We start from the raw sequence: 21,838 nt of genomic DNA, 5'->3' as shown, positions 1-21,838 counted from the left end.
TACCTTGCTCACTCTCTCTTCCCATACTCACAAGTACCATTATTCTTCAACAAAACGGATTCCCATTCAACGTTTACACCAAAATATTTCTCATCGTAACAACATCGTGGATAAAAAGTTAATTCAAACTGAATTCCTACACCGGTGTTTTCAGAAATAATTTTCCTGAAAAAAGCAATGACTAATTATTTAACATGAACATTTAACCTTAAGTTTTCGATGGTGTACCCGTAGTTTTTGTAAGAGATTCATGAAACTTTGCGCCCAGGGGTTATTTTGCACTAGGAATCTAATGCTGTTACCCATTTTTCATGAAAACTTACTGCTGAGCCAGATCCGACATAATCGCAAGGGGGGCTATCTTTATGACGCGCACTGTACTACCTCTTCAATTTCAAGATATCTTAACACAAAAGTTGCTTATCAGATGTATAATCTAGTTTGATTGAAGTTTTAAATAAGCATACTTATGATATACTTTCTATTATAGATGACCTCAAGCTCTACGTCTCTTTTCATCCCTATTCCTATTACATTTCGCAAGTTAGAAGAAGAAGCAGACGAGTCTGTTACTGAAGGTTACTTTTCTTTCTCTCGCTCTCTTTTCAAATACTCTCTTCTTTTCTTGTTTCAGGTGTTCACTTGAACAAGAATTTCAATGAACTTCTAATTTGAATATGTATAACCAACACCACAATTCCTTCCGTGATAAATACTTGGATGCCCCATATTCTTTTCATTCAAGTTGGGGTCCAGGTACGGTAATTTTTAACTTCGGTTTTCTAGTTTGTTTTTCTATTTCAGCCCCAAGTTTTTATCCACCCAACTGTCATCATTCAGCTTCGTATATGTGCAATATGAGCCTTGCAATCCCACCAAATACTTTTTCTTCAGAGTGAGAAGAATAACCAGTTCTCAAATTTTCTAAAATAATTTTTCAGAACTCCTCAAAATCCGGTTACACAGAAACTCAAAGCTCTTCAAGTAACACCAATAGTCACTGATCAAATGTGAGTATATTGAACGATTTCGAACTTTTTAATGAACTTTTCCAGTTTTTTCCATAATCAAGTCCAATCACCACCAACACATTTACCATACATTGGCCAACCTCCATTATTTTCATGTACACCCTATCATCCCTCTAATTTGCTCAACACTCCGGCGACTACTCCAAATTCTTTGTATCCGAAGTAAGTAGAGCGACCTATTCTTAAAATCACTAACATCATTTTTCAGCACTCCTGAAAATCAATGTTACAACATGGCCTATGGTTCTCCAACAGATCCAAAACTGACTAATCAAAAGTGAGAACAATTCAATTAATTTCAATTTTTCATAGACTTTTTACAGTCCCCGTGATAACCAGGCTCAGCAAGCACAATACCAAATTGCGGATCAGCAGTTGAGATGTTTATGGAACACAGACAGTAATCCATGCGAAAAGTTATTCTCGAATTCAAAAGAATTGGGATTGCATGTCAGAGGAGAACACGCTAAAGGAAAACACATATGTCAGTGGGGTACATGTGCCAAATATTTCAAGGTGGGTGGAGCCTGAAAATAAGGAAACTTTTAATAATTTTGTTTTTAGCAAAGCTACAAACTTGTCAGCCATTTACCTGTTCACACTGGAGAGAAGCGGTTTCGGTGCGATACATGTGCAAAAACGTTCGGACGGGCTGAAAATCTAAAAATTCATCAAAGAACCCATACAGGTCGGTTTTACTATACTTTTCTAAAATCTCAGATTTTTATACGTATCAACGGAGCGCATTTACCAAAAATCCCAAAATACAACATCAAATTTTTTCAGGTGAAAAGCCATTCGCTTGCACTCATTCTGGATGTGATAAGAGGTTCGGTAACTCCTCAGATCGGAAGAAACACATGCATTCTCATTCAGAAAAACGTTACTTCTGTGAGGTAAATTTAGTCAAAACAAAAGAATTGATGAACAAGCAAATGATATTTTTCAGCACTCGGATTGTGGCAAAAATTACTCTGATCCCTCAACTTTAAGAAACCACAACCAAACGGTAAGTATTTCATAATTCTATAGAATAACATTAGATAAATATCGAACATAATCTATAACTCATAACCCAACAACTATTTACAGCATCACAAAGATCAAATTTTTAAACTCCGCCCTCTCCCGACCGCAATTGAAAACACTGGTCCTAGTTTTAAAGAATTCCAAAGTAATCCGTTCGGTGAGGATTATATAACCAATTATCAAATGTGTTATAATTATCACCAACCCGACTTTTAATTTTCCCCGTTTGAATACCGTTCTATCGAAAATTTATGTGTAATATATGTTTTGAACCATTCTCTTTTGAAAAATTTATCACATAATCCTTTCTAACTTTATCTCACTCACTTATGCTCGCTACTGTATGTTGTTTGTAATTTGTTATTCTTTGTTGAAATTCAAAATTATTATTGTTGTTTTTAATTTTAATTGAATCTAAATAAATAATATTTAGTTCCAAGATTTCAGAACCCAAAAGTTGGTTATCAGTTGCATAATTTAAAGTCTTACATAAGCGACTCAAAAGTTGCTTATCAAACTGATAGCACTCTAGTTTCCATCAAAGACTACCTTGAGCTCTGCGTCTTATTTTGTCCTTGTCACTTATTAGAGTGTCGTCTCGCGAGAATCAGTTACAGCACTTTGCGAGAATTCCAGCTGAATCCAGCATATTCTCGTTTCGTTCTGTCTCGTTTTGTCCAGCATAAAGTTCAGCATATTCTCGTTCAGCATAGTTCAGCAAAGTTCAGTTCAGCAAAAGTTCAGTTACAGCATATTCCAGCACGTTTCATTTATTTTTCATTCCCGCATAATTTCATGCTGGACATTGCGAATCTCGCGAGACGAACGTGGCCATTCTTTCATATAAAGAAATTTAATTTTGACGTTTCTAATCATTTTTTCATGCAAATTTTTACGAAATGAATGTTGAAAATAAAGCAAAAGTGACATTTTTAGAACCGTGACCTTCGAAAAAAGTTCAAAATAAAGGAGCACTGTACTTGATTCACAATGAAAGATCACGGAAATAACACTTTAGCATAGATTTTTCTATTTTTCTCACAGAAAAATAATTCACGTTCGTCTCGCGAGATTCTCGCAATCCAGCAAGAAATTATGCGGGAATGAAAAATAAATTAAACGTGCTGGAATATGCTGTAACTGAACTTTTGCTGAACTGAACTTTGCTGAACTATGCTGAACGAGAATAAGCTGAACTTTATGCTGGACAAAACGAGACAGAGCAAAACGAGACGAAAAATATAGAATATGCTGGAATCAGCTGGAATCGTCTCGCGATACGACACTCTATCACTTATACATTGTGCACGTTAGAAGAAGAAGCAGACGTCAATTAGTCAAGGCTATTTTTTTTATCCCTCGCTCGCTCTCTCTCTCTCTCTCTCTTTCTCTTATTTTCCACTTCATATGGCGTTTTCTTCCCAGTTTGAAAAATGTTACGTGAAAAAGACAAAAGGGAGCCGACAAAGTGTCGACAGTCCGAAATGGTCTCCGCGCCCTCCCATTTATGTTACGTAATGGGTCTGAGAGCGGAGTGGCAGGTAAGGGTCTTTCCTCATTTATTTGTTTTTTCCAGGTGTAAGACCATTCGCTTTTCATCAGTTATTTTTTTATTTTGAGATTCTTCAAGCATGAATTCCATCCATCCCCCAACATTCTCCAACTTCTATCATCCGGACTATTCAGGTATCATTAGTTTTCTAAACGGCCGAGAAGTACATAGTTACTATTTTCAGGTCGATCAACTCATGCTGCAGGAAGCAATTCAACGTTTTCTGATTCTCCAAAGTAAGTTTTTCTGAATTCCTCATTAAATTTATTTTTAGTGGTAATGAAATCTGCTGCTGGATCACCAATGGTTACGAATGTGGAAGAACATTTACAAACGCAATAGCCGTTGGAAATCATATTGAAATTGATCATTTATCGCACAACGCCAAAAAATGCTTTTGGAGATGCTGTGGGGAAAAGTTCAAGGTAACAAAAAACCGAAATTTTTTGTTTAAAAAAATTCTAAATTTAAGACAATATTCGACCTAAAAGCACATATCCGGTCCCATACCAATGTGATGGCCTTTATTTGTGGGATATGCAAGAAACGTTTCGAGTATGTTGAAAACCTCAATGTGCATATGGTCACTCATGAAGGTATGTGATCAAAGTATTTTGATTGAAAATGTTTTAATTTGGTTCAGATCAACTATCTTTCGATTGCACTCATCTCGGATGTGGACGGTCATTCGACTCACAATCAAGCCGCCAGCAACATATGCATGTACACAGTACTCACACAAGATACTTTTGTAATGTGGGTTTAATATATAATTAAACAACTAATAGCCTATTTTAGAATAATGAGAAGTTGGATACTGGAAAACTGACCTCTGCAAACAACACTGTCTCTTTTTGTGTTTCCAACGGAACACCACCACCGGTTCTGAAAAAACAAGACATGTCTATGCGGGAGTTCATAAAATGGTCCGACGGTTACATTTCGGTTTTGCAGAATCCTTTCATCAACTCTCGCCATCAATTTGAGATGAAGGATGCGATTGAAGATGATGAGCTTTAAAATTGATCAACTTCAAATTAATAATCGATCAAAACTGTTGATCTCTTGCAGTATTTGTTGCACGATGCTCTCATATTATTATTTTAAAAAATAGAACCTTGTTTCTTCTTCTCACGTTTTCTTGAAACTAAGGTCTTTATCTTCAAATGTACTTTATACATCCATTAGTCCCTTTTACATCATTCCTTTCTATTCGACATCATTGTATTCGAGTTGGTATGCATTCTTTCAAATTCCCATGGTTTCCACTATCCCCTTTAATGACTAATATAAAGTGTAAGATGTCACAAATCTCTGCAGACATACTGACAAGAATTTAAAAAAACACCCTTTGGGAAGATGTACCTACTTAAGAAGATTTTGCGACAGATGTACATATGGGTACACAAAAACCATCCGCCCTCTCAAATTACCCCGACGACGTATCTATCTCGTCATTTAACTCTTTAGCAGCCATATTTAGGCAAATAGCTTCTTCCAGAATGAGCAATAATTATTATACTACTTGTCCTCAATACTTCTACCAGCCTATTTGGTATCAAGGTAATAATTCAATTTTTATATTCTGGTAAGAATTTCTAATTCAGGAACAAATCCTTATATACCAAACTACGACACAGGTTTTCCCAGCACACAATATAGTTATTATTCGTCTCCACATGTTTCCAACTCTCCAGATAATCTTCTTCACCAAGTTCCAGCTTCTAGGTCAGTCAGACACTTCATGGTCAAAATCTTACTGTAACTTTTAGCATCCCTCAACACCAAGTTACACATCAACCGTTGAGATGTTTGTGGAACACTGACGGACAGCAATGCCAGGAAGTTTTTTCGAATTCGGAGGACTTGGGATTCCATGTCAGAGAAGAACACGCTGAAGGTAGACAAATATGTCAATGGGATAACTGTGGCAAAGAGTTCAAGGTGGGTGGAGCCTGAGTTAAACCTCTAATTGTTGTGTTTTTAGCAGAAATACAGACTTGTCAACCACTTACCTGTTCACACTAGAGAAAAAGCATTTCAATGCGACACATGTGCAAAATTATTCGCACGGGCTGAAAATCTGAAAATTCATAAGAGAACTCATACAGGTCGGTCTTACTATGCTTTCTTCAAAACGAACCGTTTCTCTTTTTTCCAGGTGAGAAGCCATTCGCTTGCACTCATTCTGGGTGTGATAAAAGGTTCGGTAGCTCCACTGATCGGAAGAAACACATGTATTGTCACGCAGAGAAGAAAAAATACATCTGCGAGGTAAGAGGACACGCTGATAATCAAAAAAGGTATATTTCAGCACTCTGGTTGTGGAAAACGTTACACACATCCCTCATCTCTAACAGCCCACAGACGAAATGTGAGTAACTTATAGTTTAATAGAATCATCTACAACTCACCAACTATTTACAGTATCACAGAGATCAAACTTCTAATCTGTGGCCTAACCCGACTCCAATTGAGAACACTTGTTCCATACTCTCATCATACGGATCACCAGAAATGAATGAAGATACAACGCAAGCAGACACAAGATCCATGGCTCCAGGAAATTGTTTCAAAGAATTTCAAAATAAACCGTTTGGTGTATCAACTGTGTTATAATTAGCACCAACCCAACTTTTAATTTTTTGTGTTTGAGTTCCTCAAATCTCTATATAATATACATATGTTTTTAATCATTTCTTTTTGAAAAATTTCTTTGATCTATTTTAGAACTCGGAAAGATAGAACTGCGACAAAATAAAACTGTTACAATATAGAACAGGAAAAAATAGAACTGAACAAAATGGAATTGCAACGAAATGGAACTGTTACAAATTAGAACTGACTAAAATAGAACTGAACGAAATGGAACTGCTACAAAATGGAACTGCTACAAAATAGAACTCCAGCTCGAATAGAGCGCGTTTGCATTTTTTTTTGAATTTTTGCATTATTTGAAAATTTTAACCAGTTTTCGAGGAAAATATCGACTTTAAAAATTCATTCATAGAGAAAAAAACAGATGTATTCATGAAAAACCGTCAAAAATCATGTTTCTTTATGTATTACTTCTTTGTCTATTTTCAATGTTATGTTGTTTTCAATCTGTTATTCTTTGTTGAAATTCAAAGTTCTTTCTGTTTTGTTATTAGTTTGAATTGAATCTCAAATAAAAATTCTTCAATTCCAAGATTTCAAAACCCAACCAAGCCGCCAGCTACAAATTTATGTGAACAGTACTCACGGAAGCTACTTTTATGATGTTCTTTTAATATAGAATATTGGAAAACTAATTAGTGCTAATTTTCAGAGACCACATTGTACTAAATCTTATGACGCCAAAAACTTTCTGGTCAGATATTTCAAAGACGTAGATAGGTGAAGACAAGATTTGAACTTGCTAGTCTTTTTTAGGATCATGAAAAGTTGGACACTGGAAAACTGGCATCTGCAAACGGAACACCACCACCGGTGTTGAAAAAACAGGACATGTCTATGCGGGAGTTCATCAAATGGTCCGACGGTTACCTTCGGGTTTTGCAAAATCCTTACATCAACTCTCGCCATCAATTTGATTGGAAGGCTGAAGTTGAAGATGAGGAGCTTAAAATTGATTAAATGTTGATCTCTCATATTAAATGTTGCACAATGATTGTTTCTCTCCTATTTCTACTCTCAGCACCTCCCCTCTTATCCAAAAAGAGATTATTTATAGAATATTTTTTGTGGTTTTTGAAAAATAGAACAATGTTTCTTTGTCTCATACTTTCTTGAAATTACGACCTTTTATCTTCAAATGCACACTATATATGTATCCATTAGTCCCTTTTACTCCCTTTCTATTCAATACAATTGTATTCGAGTTGGTATTCATTCTCCAAGATTCCCATGGTTTCCACCATCCCCTTTAATGACTAATTGAAAGTGTAAGATGTCACAAATCCCTGAAAGAAAGTACCCTTCTGCAAACATTCTGACAACCATAACTAGTAAAATACACCTTTTGGGAAGATGCACCTACTTAAGAAGGTTTTGCGACAGATGTACATATTGGTACACAACAACCATCCGCCCACTCTAATTAGCGCACCTACATATCTTTATTGTATCTATCTCGTCATTTAACTTCTTAGCAGTCATATTCAATCAAAGAGCTTCTCTCAGAATGATCAACTATTATTATACTACTTTTCCCAATATGAATCAGAATTTCTACCACCCTTCATGGTATCAAGGTAATAATAATATATTTTTTATCTTCTGGTCAGCATTTTCAATTCAGAAACAGACCCTTATGTGCCAAGCTACTTCACCAACACGTCATATAGTTATCCATCGTCTCCACATGTTTCCAACTCTCTAGTTGATCTGGCTCCGCAAATTCCGATTTCCACGTGTCCAAGGTTTGTCAGGCACTCATCATCAAAATGTTACTGAACCTTATAGCATCCCTGAACACAAAGTCACACATCAACCGTTTAAATGTTTGTGGAGCAGTGAAGGACAGCAGTGCCAGAAAACCTTCACGAACTCAAAGGAATTGGGATCACATGTCAGAGAAGAACACGCTGAAGGAAGAAAAATATGTCAATGGTATAAATGTGGCAAAGATTTCAAGGTGAATTGTACTGAAAATAAGGAAACTTGTTAAGATTTTGTTTTCAGCGACCATACAAACTCGTCAACCACTTACCTGTTCATACTGGAGAAAAATCGTTTCAATGTGATACCTGTGGACAAGCATTTGGACGAAAAGAACATCTGAAAATTCATCAGAGAAGTCATACAGGTCGGTTTTACTAAAATCATTTGATCAACAAAATTTTTTTCAGGCGAAAAACCATTTCTTTGTACTCATTTCGGATGTGATAAGAGGTTTAGAGACTCCGCAGGTCGGACGAAACACATGGATTCTCATTCAAAGGTAAAAAAGTACATCTGTAAGGTGAGTCTCGTCAAAACTGACAAACTGATAATAAAAAAAAGAAGTTATTTTCAGCACCCAGGTTGTAAAAAAGCTTACACTCATCCCTCATCTTTAAGAAAACACATGAAAACAGTAAGTATTTCATAATTCGATAGAGTAACAGTAGATAAATATCAAACATACATTTTATCACCCACCAACTTTTTACAGTATCACAAAAATGAAACTTCGAAGATGTGGTCTATCTCGACCCCGATTGAGAACACTTGCCCCGTATTCTCATCATATGGATCACCAGAAATGAATAAAGATACAACGCAAGCAGACACAAGATCCATGGCTCTAGGAAATAGTTTCAAAGAATTTCAAAATATTCCGTTCAGCGAGAGTTATATCAATAATTATCAACTGTGTTATAATTAGCATCAGCCTATTTTTTAATTCTCCCTGTTTAAGTATCTTACTGTCAAAAATCTCTGTATAATAATCTTTTATTTCTCTATGCATTACTTCTTCGTCTATTTTTTTTGTTATTATTGTTGTTTTTACCTGTTATTCTTTGTTGAAATTCAAAATTCATTTTTGTTTTTTTATTAGTTTATATTGAGAATTGTTAATGAATTCATTGTAACAAAACTATTTCTATCTGATACAACTACATTTGAGTTGGAATTCTTCCAATTTCCCATGGTTTCCTCCATCCCCCAGAATGACTAATTAAGAGTGTAAGATGTCACAAATCCCTGAAAACAAGTACCCTTCTACAAACATCGGATGAAACAGTTCTTCTGGGAAGATTCACCGACTTAAGGAAATTGCGACACAGATGGTTTTGTCAAAACCATCCTCCCTCATTTAGAAATCATATTGAGGTAATTATCTCTCGCCGATACTGAGCACATCAAAAATAGTTTTTCATTAAGTTCTTGATTGCTCCACATTATCACATTTTGTTGGGCGCATAAAGATTTTTCTCAAGTAGACCGACTTTAGAGGGAAATAGTAAACTTTTCAAACGAGACCCACTCAGAGTCATTAATTCTACAGATCTTTTAATCTTTTTTGATGACAAATGCAATAAAACCGCCGGAATCAGCAGAAAAAAAAACGTTGTCAACTACAAATATGAAACTTCATACTTGATCTATGTGCAGTACCGCTCAAAAATTGATCAACTTTGGCAGTTTTTAGTGGAAAATGACCAACTTTGACAGTGTATTTCGGTGTCATCTGATTGTCCGATAAATTATATTTTGTATGGGTTAAACAGAACTAAACTAACACCTCCCTTTTGTTGTTGACTACTTTTTTGTAGGGATACTATCTTGAAAATTACAGGTTGTCAAAGTGAAAAGTTTCAACGTTTCGCCCCTGAAATTAGTCGGTTTCAGAGATATATTACTTTGACGACCTGTCACTTTTTTCAGAGGATATTAGCGATATTTTGAAGTTTTTCACTTTGACAACTTGTAACTTTCATGGTAGTGTCCCTACAAAAAAAGGGTCGACTACAAAAATTATGTGCTATTTTTTCTCTGTCCAAGACGTACAAAATGAAATTCATCGGACAATCAGGTGACACCGAAATACACTGTCAAAGTTAGCCACTTATCATTGAAAACAGCCGAAGTTGATAACCTTTTGAGCGGTACTGTACATCCTTTTCGACGATACTGTATAAATTGTCATTTTGAACAAACCCAGAAATTATTCCAAACTGTTTTTAACACTCAATCAAATGAAAAGTTCAATAATATAAACTTGATAGTGTTTTCCGATTTTCAACAAACAATGATGTCTCATTGATAAGGAATCGCATTGATAACAGTTTTCTTCTTTTTCCTTTTCATTTTTTTCTTGACTTTTTATTCTATCAATTGTTTGCTACTTTTAACTTTTTTTTTTCAATTTTTGTATTTTTGAATTTTTGAGTAAATTTTGTGATTTGATTTTTAAGAAAGTTTTTTAGTTAAGATGAGTGCTACAAATGAGATGAAATTTGTTATGAAATATGAGATAGACGACGTTTCGAAAATGGACAAAGAAGTATACCATGATGGGGATAAGGAGCGGCATTTTAATGTTCCGTGGTGAGTATATTTTCAATCTGAAATTGTAAAATTCTCACTTTTTGAGCGGAAATCACAGATTTTTACGTTTTAAAACTCCAAAAACCGTTTCGAAACGTTTAAAAATCAAGTTTTAGTAGAAGAGACGCAAAGAAACGAGACGCTCTAAGTGTCTGCGTTCTCCCTCTCTCTCTTTGCATGCCCTTAACTTGTAGCTACCGTATCTCCTCAGAGTGAATAACTATCAAAAAGTTTTCAACTAATGAAATATAGAGTTATTTACGGGCTATATTTTTGTTATTGACAACTTTTTTATAGCGCCAATTCCCGAAAAGTTATAACGCTTCAAAGATTAGTGCCCACTGAAGAATCGGATTCCAACATTGCAAATTTTGCATTTGTAGAAGGCGACAAAAGATTTATAGTAGAGGTTCATGTGACAATCACTGGAGTGTTTGGATTCCGAACAACCAAGTTGAGAAGTTTCGATGAGTCGATGGAGAAGTTTTCTGATGTGACTTTAGTGGTGAAGGGTCAGAAATTCTATGTGTCGAAGCTCTTTCTTGCTTCACATTCCACTTATTTCGAATCTTTGTTTTTGGGAAATTTTGATGAGTCTGGAAAGAAGGAAGTGGAAATCAACAGTATCGATCCGAATGATTTTCAAGAGTTCCTAGAACTCATCAATGGGGAATCTTTTGTGGATGGTAAGCTTACTAGGGAAGGTCATGAAGTCAGTTTGGAGATATGGGACGTGACCCATATCATTGGAAAGCTGAGAAAACGCTAATTCCAAATATATTTTTAATTTTTGCCCTCGATGCCTGTTATTCAATAAAAACCAGGTCAAGGTTTGGTGAAATAGAGAATTATTGCCTTTCTAACATGCGAAAATTGCAACAAAAAAATTTCGGAGTCACCGTTTTCTCAGCTTTGTGGTGATATATGTCGCATCCCATATCTCCAAACTGACTCTATGACCTTCCCTAGTTAGAGAAGTGTTGTTTTTGAAAATTGAGAAATAAAAATTTTAGAAGACAATGTCGAGGGAATACTCCATCTCGCTGATTTCTTTGACGCGAAAACTGCAATGAAGCGATGTGAGAAGTTTCTTATGGAGAATTCGGAGAGGAGTAACAATGATAAATTCGAATTGGCAGTGGAGTATGAATTGGATGACGTAATGGTGAGTATGGTAGACATAATTTTGTCATAGAGGAATACACGGACCCGTGGAAAACTCGTCCACCTATGTCAGCAAAACGGGAATTGTAGCGATATTTAGCACATACTCCAGTTATGAGAGTTTCTGAGAATTGTCTGAAATATTAAAGAAGGTTTCAGTCTTCATTTTATTATTCTGTGACACACAAATTATAAAGATAAAGCTCTCCGTTTTTTTAGTCAATGAACTCCTTGCTTCGAGGCAGGAGCTATAACTTTTTTCTCGTTTTTTTTACTGTTTCGGCTATAAAAATGAAAAGAAAAGTCAAAAAGCGGAAAGGTTTGATGATCGTAAAATAGTTAGAAACGGAGAAAAAATAATTTAGGAAAAGAAAGAAGTAACCTAAAGTGAATTATGTGTAATACTGCAATACTGTAATACAAATTCTACCATGTTTGCTCTAACCAGGGTTGGGAAATTCCGGGCCGGGCCGACTGAAAAATTTTCCTCGGCTCGGCTCTTGTAGAAATTTGAAATTTTTTGAAAAAATCTTGAATTTTTTTTGATTACTTTTTCGCAAAAAGTGGATTTTTCGACTGTGTTTTAGAATATCGGTAAAAGCCTTAGCGCACGAGAAATTTTGAGAACTTTGACTTTTTTAAATGAAATATTTGCAGAAATTTGTGAAAAAATGGTGCTCATTTTTTGAATCCGGGCCGACCGGGCCGGCCCGGGATTTCCAAACCCTGGCACTGACATACCGGCATCTCCAATTATACAACTATCTCTAATTAACCGGCAGTAAAATTTTCATAGTACAAAATTGATATCGAGGCAGAAATAAGCAATCAAATTCATCATTTTTTTAAATCTGTCTTGGCTATAATTTTTGTACACAAATTCATAAACTACAAAATTTAGAGCTGTGATTCACATTTTCAGAAATTCCTGGTTTAACTTGAGCACATATTTTCCAGATCAAAAACTGTTCTCCGTTCAAAATAAGTATTTTATGTTAAAAGTCAATCACAATTTTTTCCCAAGTCGTTTTTTTCCCACGATATTTTTCTGACTAGATGTTCTTTGTGCGGCACAAACCACAAAACGAAACATTTATTTTTTAAAATAAAATTTTTGTAGATCAAATGCATATCCGATATGACAACAAAAGAAGATGTGATGGCAGTGGTGCCAGATGATCCAGAGGAACTCTCAAAATCTACGTGGGCCGTACTTTTCAATAAACTAGCTTCTTTTTCGTAAAATATGTGTGTTTGATGATGTAAAACGAATAAACAAAGGGTGTTATTTGAAAAATTTGCCTTGAAGCTCTGCTCTAGCCACGCCCCTTTATTGGCGACCACTTCCACTTTTGCCTCCTGGTGTGCGCGACGCTCCTAGTAAAAAGGAAAAGAACAAGGACACGTATCAATATTGACTGGCCAGCCAACCCGACACTTTTTGCATTCTTTCTCGTCCTGCGTCTCCCCTCTCACTTCATTTTTCTTATCTTTCCTTTCTTGAACAACGAATTATTTCCGATTATTTTCCAATTCACTTCCACCCATGGGAGCCCCAAATCAATACGATAAACCTACCGACACTACTGATGTGGTATTAATAGTTGGGTCACGGAAATTCTATTTGTCGAGACAGGTAAGCGGCTGAGGCGCGCCAGACTTTGAATTTTTTATTTTTTGATTTCCAGTGGTTCACAGATCGCGTTCCTGTACTAGTTTTGATGCACCAGGATCCAAGAATGGAGATTTGGATTGGATGTGAGAGAGCTGGTCCAGAACTTTTCCTTGGCTTCTTGCATTGTCTCGATAGACTTGATGTTATTAATGGTAAGTTTTGCTAAATTTGTTATATCTCAAAAGTGGGTAGAGCTACCTAAAAATTGTCAACTATAAAAATGTAGCGCGTGAAATTTCCTACAATTTACTTGTTTTCACTTTTTTGATTCTTTTCCCACCGAGATACGCGCCTTCAAAGAAATGAAGGCAAAGAAAAAGAGGTAAAGAGTAGGAGGGCGCAGAGAAGCGAGACGCTCTAATTGTCTGCGTCTCACCTCAAATGTTTGAAAGGCTGTAACTCGGTGGGATGAAGAGATATCGAAAAGGTGTCAACTGACGAAATGTAGGAAATTTCAAGAGCTATATTTTTGTTGTTAAAAATTTTTAGTAAGCTCCGCCCACTTTTGAGAAACGGGTGGTTCTATTCGATTTTGGTTTTTTTTCGCAATTTTTTAATATTTCAGAAGACAACGCAATCGGAATTCTCAGATGGGCTGAAAGATTCGAATGTAAGATTGTACTTGACCAAATTGAGCAATTTTTCCTGAACTCATCTCAAAAGAGTGCCACGGAAAAGCTAAAAATCGCTATGGAATACAAGTTTTTGGAATTGCAGGTGGGTAATTTTAATTTTTCAGATTTCAGATTTGCAACACTTGGCTTTCAGAGACAAATCCTCAACAATATAAAATCAGCCGAGGAATTTTGGGAGACCCTTCCAGTCAGTCTGACCGAGCAGCAGAAAATTGAAATAGCTCGGATGGTTCATGAGCACAGTGAGAGAGAATCCGGAGGGAGCTGAAAAAGAAGACAGTAATGAAATTCTTTACAAACAGTACCGCTAGAATAATAATTAATAATTCGGTCAATATATTTTCTTATCAGTCAACTATTATCATCACTATCTGCCATTTCAAAACTTTTTCTCGGCTTTTTGCATTGTCTTGATGTATAAATTTGATGTCATTAGGTCGCCTGAAATCGCTATTACCTAACAAAGTTGTGATATCTCAAAAATTGGCAGAGCTACCTAGAAATTGTTTACTACAAAAATGTAGCCCTTGAAATTTCCCACAATTTACCTGTTTTCACTTTTTTGATATCTTTTAACCCCTACGCGCCTTCAAACAAAAGAAGGCTCATCGAAACAAGTAATTTGTCATTTCTGTTCCCTTCTCTCAACATTTTCTTCCTCGAATCCGTCCCTATCCTTTCTGTCATCCCCTCATCCAGCTGGCCTTTTGCCATTCATCTTTTTTTTCCTTTTTTGGCGTCCTTCCTTTTTCTTTTTCTCCAAATGAACCCCCTTCATGTTTGTTCCTGCTTCTTTTTATTTTCGTCAATTTGGCTTCTTTTCTATGTTTTTTCTGCTGCTTTTCCTCCTGCGCCTCTCTCCGAACCAATTCGATTTCTTATGAGTACACGTTTCATACTTTTTTTGGTTTTTTTCTATGTATCTCTGTGCTCTCGTTTCTTTGAGTGTTCTGAAAAAGTATAAAAGTATAAAGAAAAAGTTTAATATTTTTCCCTGGTTGATTTTTCTTTGTATTCTTAAATTTTTAATGGAATAAATGTGATTTTTGAAGTTTCACCCGAAACACCTCATTTCAAAAATGTTTAATGTTTTCCTGATTTTTGAAGTGTATACAGGGTGCGGCATAAATACTGATACAAAAGTTTGGGTCAGCTCTGGTTCAGGCACAGAATTCCAGGTGCATCCAAATATATGTTTTATTATACGTTTTTATGTAGTTTTTAAGTTCTCGATGTAACAGATTGTAATTTTCATTTTTACGCGGGTGGCAACATTTTTTCTCCAGCCAGCTCCCCCATCGACTGTATCAGTGTGTGTGAAATGATTTTTTGTGAGTTTCAAGTAGGTGAGAGCGCCACAAATGCAGGTCTTTAGAAGAATAAAACGTAGGGAATGTATTGTCATATTCAAGACCTTTTTGAAAAATATATTTACAGTATTTGTTCCGGCTCCGCTCTGGACATATTCCGGCAAACAGAGGATCAGGTCTAATTTGGACCGGATCGTGAAAAAAGTGGGCTACGGCTTTGAAATTTCAACAATAATAGTTCAATGAAATATGAAATTAAAGCTGATTTTTTTCTCATTGTGTTCCGAAAAAATCACTGTCCTAGTTCAAAAACTCAGGATTTTATGAATGTTGATAGCTCATGAGCTCCTCCTTGGCACGCACAAAATCACTAATTTGATACCAGTGTCTACTCATGAATTTTACCGACCATAAAAATTGACCAGAACATTAAAAACAAGACAAATATAGAAAAACACTTATGGACATTTTGATAAAACACGAAATTTCTCGATGAAACTTGAAATCCGCCTTCAGTCCCGGATTTAGTCGGAACCTACCCGTTTTGCTACACTTTTTACATTTTGGTCCATCCAGGAACCAAAATTAATCCGAAACCCTATTTCACGGTTGAAATTTATTGCTAGGCCTGTTTTCAACTTGAAAATCATTTTTGAAGATTTTTTTTGCAGAAAGTTGAAGCGTCGGCCCACCGCTCCAAGACTGCCTAACAGTCGTTCAGATAGGATTTTCCGGAGTTCACCTGGCTGTCGAAATGGGTGCCTATCTTGCCAAAACGCGATTTTATCAAATTTTTAAATAAAGGATATCAGACCCAGAGAGTTTCTGAACAAAAAAAATTAGTTCGAATTCTCTGAATTGTGTTTTGTATAAGTCCTGGAACGCTGAAGTCGTCAACTACCTCCGTGCCTAGGTCCTATCTACCCGAAGAGATTGAGAGCTGTAATTCAGGAGACAGGAGGGCGGATCGAAAATCATTATTGTATATCTTTTCTGTAGTGAATGAATAATTTTTTTGCAAAAGGAAAAGATGTTTGGATGTTTTTGAAAAAAGTTATAGCGTTTTTTGCGTGTATCAGTATTTATGCCGCACCCTGTAGATAATCATATTAATTCAGTAATTTCATGTAATACACTATCGACTTATATGTAAATCAACTGTTCTTTTCGTTTGCAGTTCTTTTTTTTAGTTCAACTATACATACCGGACAGAAAGAGATTTCATATTTTGCCTTTTTCAGTTGAAAATGCCCAATTTTGAGAGTATTTCGTAGTGAAACTAACTGATAACTTTTTATGGATCGAACAGACGAATAGTATAACTCCGTTTTTTTAGTTGAAAACTTTTTTCAGATCCGTGGCCCAAATAACTTTGGAAATAAGGGCAACAGTACTCTGACTAAAAATCAGGTAATATTATTCTTCTCTATACTTTGAATTTATACATACTAGGATTTTATTTTTTGTCTTGAATTAATTTTTTGGTATTTCAGAAAAAATTCAAGTACTTGTATCCTGAAGCTTTTGCTGCACTACTCTGTGAATTCGAGCAACAAAAAACTCGACCAATTTTTGAAAATCTGGAAGATGAGGTTTTAAAAGGAGACGAGCTCATTCAAGTACCTATTCTGAATATATAAATTTGAATAAAAGTCGAACGAATCAATTTAGGAACGAGTGGTTCGGTTTATTGCTGAAGAGAAACCTTGCGAGATCGACGAAGCTCGGGAAATGTTAAAGAATTATTTGAAGAATTTTCCGCTGGAGATATTTTCCCCTGAAAAGAAAAAACACACAATAGAAATGATCCGGCTCAAAATCAGGTCAGTTTTCATAATTTTTGAGTTGCAGAATGACGGTTGCGGACAAAACCAAAATTCTCCGTATACTTGGATGAATGCTCACAACCGTGAAGATTATTCCATCCATCGTTCCAGCGAGGATAATAGTAATTATGTAATACACATTTTTGTTTTTCAATCACAGTTCTGGAAAAAATTTCAGACCCGTCCGGATCACCTATTGTTAGTCACCAGCAAGTCGGCCGTGACTTAGATAGCAAAAATCGTTTCTTCACCATCGGGGATTGTATTAATAGTATGAACAAGATTCAGATAATTCATTCTGTCTCAAATCAGAATCCTGACCAACGAGAATACCCATTGGGTACGTCAAACCTAACAATTACAAAAAAGAATAAGTATTCTAATCGATTCAAATATTATTATTTTATTATTGCTTTGATTTTCAAATAAATAATGATAGACAGTTAATGAATTACTGGAATTACACAGAAAAATAGGTACAGAAATGAGAGAAAAGTCACAAACAGATATTAGGAGATATTATAAATTAGAATGAGAGAGTTACAGATAATAGGAAAGATTGTATAAGATTGAGAGATCCTGTACAGTAATCGCTAGGCGGAGCTAGTTCTCGGTCGTGGTCTACTTGGCCTATTTTTTCTGGCGCTTCTGGTGGTCGCCATGTTCATGATGGGATTGTAACTCGGTGGAACGTAGTCAGCATCTCTGTCGTAGTATCTGCCGACATTGTTCCCAAGGAATTCCATCAGGTCCTTGATTCCCAAGTTGAGGTACTAAAAATTGACTAATTATTGAAATCATGCCCGGGATTTTTCTACTCGTGGTCTAGAAAAATCAGTGACTTCGGCCACCGGGACCTTGAACATTGCAAACTTCCGGCAAGTGTTTTTGGTCGTTGTTTTGGAATTTCTTTGATTTTGGGTTCTTGAAAATTGATGAAACATTACAGATAGGTAGATGACCAAAAACACATAATGCGCAGGATTTTCTCAATTTCAAGCTCAGAATAGTTGTTGGAAAAGCGGAAGTTACTTAGAAGCGTCACCAGACACGTCCAATTCGCTGAAATTTGCTGTAACTCTCCGATGGGACACTTCACGATTCGAGAAAACCGAAAAGCCTTGGAAAAATCGAAAAAAAACCTCTTCGAACTTTCTCGAAAATGCTCCCCTCAAAATTTTTAAAATTTCGCCAAAAAGTCTACTGCAAAGTTCTCTTATTCGTGACCCATTTTCTATATTACTCACTAGAATCATGGCGTCATGAAGACGTAGACTCTCAATTAAATTGTCGAATCTCGATAGCATCCGAGCAAAGTGAACAATTCCATAACGTTTGGAAGCGTGGAATCCATATTGGAAAGGATCCGTTACAACATCCCCATAACGCAATTTCTTTCTATATGCGAAAACTCGCACCAATGTGTCGTGTTCTTCACGTTCTGAATTGTAGAGGATGCGGCGGCTGAAAATTTGAATGATGAGGAGAATTTAGAATTTTTAATTTAGAATCTCACCCGAAAAGACGGTTAAAGTGGTTCTTGAGCGTTTTCGCACAGTGAGCAAGACTCAAATTGTCGAGTGACGTTCCGTCGTCATTGTAATCCAGCATATCATCATCCATGCGTTCCACATTTTCGTCTGACACTCGAAGGGAGTCCGTGTACTGCAAAAAAGAAATTACAAGACATTTTCACTGAAAAATTAACTCACATCCTTGATAATATCGTCAACAGTCCGTCCCTCTGGCTGCAACCTGACTACCAACTTGTTCGTCGTCTGATTATGAAGAAATTCACGTGTATCGTGACCAATGATTCCTTTCATCCAAATTGGAAAGTCAACAACAAATTTTGGTCTCTGGGCTTGTGACGACGTGGATGGTCCGGGAGAAGCTCTTCTTCCCTGGGGGGCTTGGCGTTGAGTTGACGTGGATGGTCCTGGAGACGGTGATGGGCTGTCTTCTGGACTCTCTTCTGGACTCTCTTCTGGATTCTCTTCTGAACGCTGGGTAGCCTGGGTCGACGTGGATGGTCCAGCAGGACTTTGCTTTTGGACAATCTTCCTTTTTCGAGGTGTCCCAGTTCGAGGTGACGTCAGTGGAGCCGCTGGAATATCTCCTGAACTCTCGTCTGGACTTACTTCTCGCTTCTGAGCTCTTTTCTTTCCTCGAGGTGTCTGAGTAGGGGCCGCCGGTGTGTCTTCTTCCGGATCCTCTTCAGGAGGCTGTGGAACGCTTCTCCTTCTTCGGGGAGCCTGAGTTGACGTGGATGGTCCTGGAGTTGCCTGACTCTTCCGTCCTCGCGGTGTCCCAGTTCGAGATGATGTCGAAGGAGCAGATGGAGCCGCTGGCATGTCTCCTGAACTGTCATCTGAACTCACTTGTGGCTCCGGAACACTTTTCCGTCCTCGAGGTGTCTGAGTAGGGGCCGCCGAAGTGTCTTCTTCCGGATCTTCTGGAGGCTGTGCAACACTTCTTCTTCCTCTTGGCGCCTGTGTTGACGTGGATGGTCCTGAAGAGGACTTCCTTCCTCGATGTGTTTGAGTGCGGGATGATGTCGAAGGAGCAGATGGAGCCGCTGGCATGTCTCCTGAACTTTCGTCTGAACTCACTTCTGGCTTCGGAGCACTCTTCCGTCCTTGAGGTTTTCGAAATGGAGTTGGCGAGGATGAGTCGGACGAGGCCGGTGGACTATCTACTTCCGGATTCTCTTCTGGAGGCTGTGGAACACTTCTTCTTCCTCGGGGAGCCTGGGTTGCCGTGGATGGTCCTAGAGATGTCTGACCACTCTTCCGTCCTCGAGATGTTTGCGTTCTGGATGACGTAGGAGCAGCAGATGAAGCCGGAGCCGCTGGCATGTCTCCTGAACTGTCATCTGAACTCCCATCTGGCTCCGGAACACTTTTCCGTCCTTTTCGAAATGGATTTGACGAGGATGAGTCGGACGAGGATGGTGGACTATCTTCTGGACTTTCTTCCGCCTTCTGAGCACTCTTCCGTCCTCGAGGCTTTTGGGTCGAGGTGGATGGAGCTGCCGCCGCTGGATTCTGTGTAGATGTAGAAGGTCCGTCAGATGTCGTGGTACTCTTCCGTCCTCTCGGTGCTCCTGTGCTCTTCCTTCTGGCGGTGCTGGGCTCACTGAAAGTGGGTCTGGATACCTCTACCGGAGGAGTTTCCTCTCGCGGATGCGTCCAGTTGTACTCCTCGATCGTTCCTTTATGCAATCGATCCGTCCCCATCGGAAGTCTCTCGTCGCGAGTTTTCGCCCATCCCTCGTAGTGGACAATGTAGTATCTGACTCCTCGGTGCTCCTTGATTTTGGAAATTTTTGCGGGATACGGTTTGCCACCGAAAATGCAGACGCATTTTTCACCGACAGCAAACTCGGACATTGCTTGAGAATTTCTGGAAAAAAGAAATTTAAGAAATTCGAGTTAATTTGAGTAAAAAGTGGTGAAAAATGACACGAAAAATCAAAAAATTGAAAAAAAAATTGAAAGAAATGCCAAAAGGAGAAGAAAAACACGGAAAGAATGACAAAAAAAGGAGAAAAACAAAAACGGATTCGAAATTTGCGCGGTCTAGAATTATGAAATTTTTGATCTACCGTCATAAATAGAAAATGAATAGTTAGCAGGTCTAGAACTTTATCATTTTCACTTGAAGGATCAAATTTCAAAAAGATTTTTTAATCGACAGCGGTAAAAAGCTCAAAAGCGTGGCCTCTTCTTTCCCCGCTCCGGCCTCCTCTCCTTCCTTCCCGAATGGCTAAGGTCAGCGCGTCGCCGCGTCCGATCTGGCAAGTTAAGCAACGTTGACTACAGTTAGTTGTTGGTTCGAACCCGGATGAGGACATAAACTTTTTTTTCTTTTTTTGTTTGATTTCAATGGATTCAGAAACACTAGAGGATTCCAAAAGTGTCGTCCGTTTCCAGATTGATCCATTTCGTAAAAAGATACGGGTGGTTTTGTGAAGAGTAACGGCGTGAAAGATATTTTTCTAAAAACATTTAGAGCCAAAGTTTATATCATATGAAAATTTTTCAAAAATATAAATTAGAAACAAAGAAAACACGTAAATACTGAAAGAATAGAGTTTACCCGATTTCGATAAAAGTGAGGTACCACATAACAATTTGGAAATATGAAAAGGTTATAGAGATGAAAACAAAAAATGAAAAACAGAAAAACTGGAAAAGCAATAAAAATTAAAACAACGACAACAGAAAAACGAGGAGTTATTCAGCACATGTGAGATAGTTGGGGCAGCCTGTACAAAAACGAGAAGACTTGCTGTAAAGACTGTGAATCGGTCTCCGGACTTCATTGTGAAGTAAGTTGACATTTAGAATATAGGAAAATTGTAGCACTGTTATGTTCTTAGGTGTTGCACAATCATTGTTGTACAGGCGACGAGGGCAGCTGAAAATCATAATAGTTATAATAAATAATCAACGAAAAATATCTTACACATTCACTACTTTCAATTTCAAATCGACTATTTCCATGTAAAATTTACCAAATCCGAAGAATTGAGCCATTGTTATCTGAAAAAAAACTTATTTTAGATCAGTTATTATTCAAACTGAGGTGCGGAAT

General features: G+C 37.2%; 5 protein-coding genes across 5 annotated transcripts; 4 read left to right on the top strand and 1 right to left on the bottom strand.

Annotated features, from left to right (window-relative positions):
* Positions 1 to 677: 677 nt before the first annotated feature.
* On the top strand, positions 678 to 2,276 carry GCK72_007542 (uncharacterized protein; the record flags this gene model as incomplete). Its single annotated transcript, XM_003100115.2, has 10 exons — positions 678 to 756; positions 805 to 895; positions 942 to 1,010; positions 1,056 to 1,193; positions 1,240 to 1,308; positions 1,355 to 1,547; positions 1,596 to 1,719; positions 1,818 to 1,927; positions 1,981 to 2,040; positions 2,124 to 2,276. 10 exons carry the CDS (start codon positions 678 to 680, stop codon positions 2,274 to 2,276), a joined length of 1,086 nt encoding a protein of 361 aa, XP_003100163.2.
* Positions 2,277 to 3,691: 1,415 nt separating this feature from the next.
* On the top strand, positions 3,692 to 4,632 carry GCK72_007541 (uncharacterized protein; the record flags this gene model as incomplete). The annotated part of the gene is made up of 6 exons (XM_053726285.1): positions 3,692 to 3,746; positions 3,797 to 3,830; positions 3,887 to 4,037; positions 4,085 to 4,208; positions 4,256 to 4,368; positions 4,411 to 4,632. 6 exons carry the CDS (start codon positions 3,692 to 3,694, stop codon positions 4,630 to 4,632), a joined length of 699 nt encoding a protein of 232 aa, XP_053590479.1.
* A 482-nt stretch (positions 4,633 to 5,114) lies between these two features.
* Positions 5,115 to 7,230, top strand: GCK72_007540 (uncharacterized protein; the record flags this gene model as incomplete). Its single annotated transcript, XM_053726284.1, has 6 exons — positions 5,115 to 5,175; positions 5,220 to 5,340; positions 5,385 to 5,556; positions 5,600 to 5,723; positions 5,774 to 5,886; positions 7,027 to 7,230. The coding sequence occupies 6 exons, from the start codon at positions 5,115 to 5,117 to the stop codon at positions 7,228 to 7,230; spliced, it is 795 nt and encodes a 264-aa protein (XP_053590478.1).
* Positions 7,231 to 13,339: 6,109 nt separating this feature from the next.
* GCK72_007539 (uncharacterized protein) lies at positions 13,340 to 14,371 on the top strand (the record flags this gene model as incomplete). The annotated part of the gene is made up of 4 exons (XM_003100058.2): positions 13,340 to 13,429; positions 13,482 to 13,620; positions 14,034 to 14,185; positions 14,237 to 14,371. The coding sequence occupies 4 exons, from the start codon at positions 13,340 to 13,342 to the stop codon at positions 14,369 to 14,371; spliced, it is 516 nt and encodes a 171-aa protein (XP_003100106.2).
* Positions 14,372 to 17,832: 3,461 nt separating this feature from the next.
* GCK72_007538 (uncharacterized protein) lies at positions 17,833 to 21,780 on the bottom strand (the record flags this gene model as incomplete). The annotated part of the gene is made up of 5 exons (XM_053726283.1): positions 17,833 to 18,012; positions 18,487 to 18,703; positions 18,756 to 18,904; positions 18,952 to 20,644; positions 21,710 to 21,780. The coding sequence occupies 5 exons, from the start codon at positions 21,778 to 21,780 to the stop codon at positions 17,833 to 17,835; spliced, it is 2,310 nt and encodes a 769-aa protein (XP_053590477.1).
* Between the last annotated feature and the right edge of the window lie 58 nt (positions 21,781 to 21,838).

This window comes from Caenorhabditis remanei, chromosome II (genome assembly GCF_010183535.1).
Source record: "Caenorhabditis remanei strain PX506 chromosome II, whole genome shotgun sequence".
NCBI lineage: Eukaryota > Metazoa > Nematoda > Chromadorea > Rhabditida > Rhabditidae > Caenorhabditis > Caenorhabditis remanei.
The sequence above is the reverse complement of the archived record's forward strand: the minus strand, read 5'-3'. Positions and strand labels throughout refer to the sequence as shown.